Genomic DNA, 4,640 nt, shown 5'->3' with positions numbered 1-4,640 from the left:
AAAAAAAAAAAAAAAAAAAAGGACTGGTGAACTTGGGGGTGGAGAGATGGCTCAATGCTTAAGAGCACAGTTTGCTCTTCCAGAGGACCCAGGTTCCCAGCACCCACCTGGCAGCTTACGGCTGTCTGTAACTTCAGTTCCACCTTTTTCTGACCTCCCAGGGCACCAAGCACACAGTAATAATGCACATAACTTTAAACTATAAACTGCCATATAAATATGAGGGATAAGAACTGAAAGGGGGCTGGAGAGATGGCTCAGTGGCTAAGAGCACTGACTGCTCTTCTAGAAGTCCTGAGTTCAATTTCCAGCAACCACATGGTAGCTCACAACCATCTGTAATGGGATCTGATGCTCTCTTCTGGTGTGTCTGAAGACAGCTACAGTGTACTCACATACATAAAATAAAAAAAAAATAAATCTTTGAAAAAAAAAAACAATAAAAAACAAGTAACTGGAAGGGTCTTCAAGGTTATCCAGGTCAGCCCCCAACTATACATTATATTCAAGTTCAAAGAGGTGCAAGGATTTGGGCCACAAATACAGCAAGGCGATGATAGAGACATCAGTCCAAGAATGAAACTATCTTGATGTTTTTAAAAATGACACTTTCATGATGGATCAATTAAATGCCACGGCCCTAGGGAGGCTAAAGTAGTAGGGCTGAATTCCAAGCTATATACCACAACCTGAGCCTTGTCTTTTAAAACAAAACAAAACAGAAAACCAGGATGTATTATTCTGAAAGTTTTCCTTCAGTCAGGCACAGCAGCAATCTTGGAAGGTTTGAGGTGCTGTAACAGTAAATTAATTAATCGATTAATCTGTTATCATACATGTAGTTCACTGTTATGCGGAAGAACAGCAAACTGGCTCAAATGTCACAAGAAACAAATCTATTGAAACTGATTCAGCCAGAAGAGCAGCTTGGAAGGGTAGGGTGGGGGCTGTCTACTGATGAAAAACAAAACTTAAAAAAGAACTTTTCATTTACGTGTGTTAGTTGCACACAAATCTCCCAAGCACTCCACTATACCCAATTTATATTGGAAATCTTTATGTGTGTGTGTATAAAATTTATTATATGTATATAGGTGGTTTTCCTGTATGTATGTCTATGCACCACTTGATCGTCTGATGCTCTTGGAGGTCAAAAGAGGGGGTATCAAATCCCCTGGGAGAGGAATTACAAAGGTTGTAAGTCACCACTTTGGTGCTGGGAATTGAGTCCAGGTCTGGAAGAGCAATCAGTGCTCCTAACCTCATCCATCTCTCCAGCCCCAATACTTAATACTAAGTGCCTAATATTTGTTTGTTTGTTTCAAGTCAGGGTCTCACTGTCCTGGAACTCGATATGTAGTCCAGGCTGGCCTTGAACTCAGAGATCCACTGGCCTCTGCCTAAGTCTGAGATTAAAGGCATCATTCAACCAGCTTTAACACTATATTTCTATTAGAGCAGGAGGGGTGGTTCTGCAGTTAAGAGAACTGTCTTCTCTTTCAGAGGAACTAGATTTAATTCTTGGCACCCACATGGCAGCTCAAAACAACAGATAACTCCAGTTCCTAGAAATCAATCTCTTATGGCCCTCATAGGCACCAGCCTTGCAGGTAACTCATAGACAAAACACCCATACACGCAAAATAAAGTTAAAGTTGTAAATTAATTCTTGGAGCTGTTCTTACAATATATTTTGATCATATTTATCCCCCAACTCTTCCCCTGAATCTTAACATTCTGTATGACCATTGTTAATTTCTCATCTGTAATCTTGCTACTTAATCAACTCCTGGTGCAGAGCTATGCAGTTCTGTTAACTGTAGCTCTTCACCTATTTAAACCACTTTCTAAGTCTTCTCATTGATCTGTTTCAAGCCTGGCCTGGAGGACTAGCCAGTTCTTTCTCACTTTGTCCTCCCCATTGCTTTCCTGGGTTCCGAGCTCCTCGCCTTTCAAGTTCACTCCCAGCTCATACCCTTACACCCACACCTTGGCTAAGTCTGGATTAGTCTTCCCGGCCTTCCCTTTCTTCCTCATTCGCTGTTCAAGTCTGTAAGAAAGGCCTTCTTTCCTAAGTCCACCCCTAAGTACAATAGCCAGCTGCTCCCTCACTCAGTCTTTTTTCTTTGGAGCAAGTTTTGAAATCATCGTTGATTTGCACATCTGTTTAATCTATCTTCCAAACTAGAAAAGACACTTTATTTATCACCATATCTCCAGCACCTACAGCAGGGTAGGATGTACTCAATGGAGTACCTCAGTAGTGCATAGATCTTTACTAAATGATGAAATCTTTATATACATATGAAAGCAGGAGACCAAGAGTTTAAAGTCATCCTCCATTACACAGAGCTCCAGGCCACTACACTACACTAGTCTGTTTCAAAACAAACATACACACACACACACACACACACCGAAAATAGCCAGGCAGTGGTGGCCCACACCTTTGGAGGCAGAGGCAGGTAGATTTCTGAGTTCGAGGCCAGCCTTTTCTACAGAGCGAGTTCCAGGATAGCCAGGGCTATAGAGAGAAACCCTATCTCCAGCCTCCCCCTCCCCCCAAAAGTGACTAATCAGCAAATATTTACTTAACACAATGTTAAATTGTGGGGAAATACAAAACGGAGTCATAACTGTGAGATTTTTGTTGTATGCTTTTGTTTTTTTTAAATAAGATCTTGCAGCCCTGGCTAGTCCTGCACTGTGACAGTCCTGCCTCAGCTTTCCATGGACCGTTATTGAGGTGGTGTTTTTAGAATAAATGGAAGATGACAGGTGTGTCCAACTGGAACACAATAGAGAAAGAGCACAGGCCACAACAACAAAGGGGGTTGCTTTTGTTTTGGAGATGGGGCCTCTCTGCATAGACCTGGATGGAGGCTAGAACTAGAGAGATACACTGCCTCTCTGCCTCCTGTGGGCTGGGGCGTCATCAGGCCGGGCCAACAACAAAGGTTAAGAGAGGTTTCTACTGCCTCCGAGGGAGAGGATTAGAAGTCCAGGAAGACACAGCGGCACTAGACAAAACAAGCAGCCAAGTCCTGTAGCCTGGCTGAACCAGGCTTCCACCATGCTGGAATACAAGTGCTGTGTAGCAAAACTAAGGACGCAAAAGCACCCAGGTAGCAAAGCGCAGAAGCTCTCCCACACTCGTATTTAATAGGTACCCAGAATCTACCCATTTTGTTGGAGGAAAACTGTCCTTTGCGACCCGCAAGGGTTTCCCTCGGAAGGCACATGGGATTTCATTCTGGGTCTGTGGCACTTTACGGAGCCTGACAAGTTCAGCTGTCGGGGAGTTGCGGACCGGATCCAGACTGCTCTCACCTTACCTTAGATCGCTCGGTGGTGTCCACCCAGTACAAGGTGATATTTCGGGCGATCATGACCTCTTGGACTCTCTTGGGCAACACCTTCTCCATCACCTGCTTTGGGGTGAGCGGCACGCGTTGAGCCTGGGCCTCGCACCCGGACACGAACTGAAGCAGCTCCCTCTGCGAGTGCGGACAGGACGCCAGGAGGAAGACGGCGTTCCCAAAGCCCCCGAGCGCGGCCTGGGCCTCCCTGGCCTCGCCGTCGGCGTCCAGCAGCCTCCTGCCGCTACTCCGCAGGATCGGCTTGGTGGGCGACGTGATCTCCGGCCGGTCCCACTGGTAGTCGAGCAGCGTCTCCATCAGGGCACCGTGCGTGTGGGTGGCCCTGGGCGTCGGGCCCGGCAGGTGAGCTCCGGGAGGGCGATCCCCCAGCCTGGCCTCCAGCTCCTCCTCGAAGTCCTCCCAGGAGCGGCTCCCCAGCTCGCGGAAGTCGGACACGCGGGAGGGCCGGCTCCGTGCCCCCTGAGAGTCGAAGAACTTGAAGGTCCAGTGGACCCTGGCAAGGCCGAAGCGGCAGCTCAGGTAAGTGAGGAGCCGGAGGGCGGCGCGCCGGGCCGGGCTATGGTGAGCAGAGACGCCCGCCGTGTCCACCAGCAGCATCACTTTGTGACAGCAGGCCATCTCGGCCGCCACGGGACTCCCCCTGCCCGGCCGCGCGTGGCCCTTCCTGAGGTAAAGCACTCTCTTCAGAGAACCAGCGCCATTGCCCGCTTCTCTGAGGCCCTGCTCCGAAGGCTCCCGCGCTCTCCGACAGCTGCAGCTATTGGAGGAGCTGGTACCCAAACTCAGCTCCTATTGGCTGGAGGCTGAACGTAAGTTACGTAAGCACTTCCCTCTTTAACCCTAACTGGAAGGCGTGTGGAAGTCCTCCGCTTGATTGGTGGAGGGTGTGGCTGTGGGCGGGGCGCTGAGTTCCGGGAGAAATGTAGTTCTCATTGGCCTGAGCCTTCGTTTTAAAATTTAAAGAGGCGGTACTTCGGGGGCGTGGCGGTGGGCGCGGAAGCCTTCGATTGGGCTGGGTTTAGGATGCTTGAGTCCAGTTCGCTTTAGACTACTCTTAAGCCTTTTAGCCTATGGCGGAGGGCTTAATTTTTTTTTTTTCTGTAAAAGACGAAAGGAACATTTCATAATCCCCAGACTCGAGGGACGGAGGTAGGAGGATCGCAGGTTCCAGGCCAGCAGGGGCTACTTAGCAAGGCTGGAGCATAGTGGAAGGACCTCGGATACTCTATTGTAAAGGTCTGGAAGGCAGGGAAGTGCTTT

At 48.5% G+C, this 4,640-nt stretch overlaps 1 protein-coding gene across 1 annotated transcript in view; it reads right to left on the bottom strand.

Annotated features, from left to right (window-relative positions):
• The window catches only part of Ticrr (TOPBP1 interacting checkpoint and replication regulator), a 41,104-nt gene extending 37,008 nt beyond the window's left edge, over positions 1-4,096 (bottom strand). The window contains exon 1 of the mRNA XM_021167048.1: positions 3,336-4,096. Coding sequence (XP_021022707.1) covers positions 3,336-3,998 — 663 coding nt within the window. The 5' untranslated portion in view covers positions 3,999-4,096. The remainder of the gene's footprint in view (positions 1-3,335) is intronic.
• Between the last annotated feature and the right edge of the window lie 544 nt (positions 4,097-4,640).

Source organism: Mus caroli, chromosome 7 (genome assembly GCF_900094665.2).
Source record: "Mus caroli chromosome 7, CAROLI_EIJ_v1.1, whole genome shotgun sequence".
Classification (NCBI taxonomy): Eukaryota; Metazoa; Chordata; class Mammalia; order Rodentia; family Muridae; genus Mus; species Mus caroli.
Note: the sequence above shows the minus strand (reverse complement) of the source record. Positions and strands in the feature narration are given on the sequence as shown.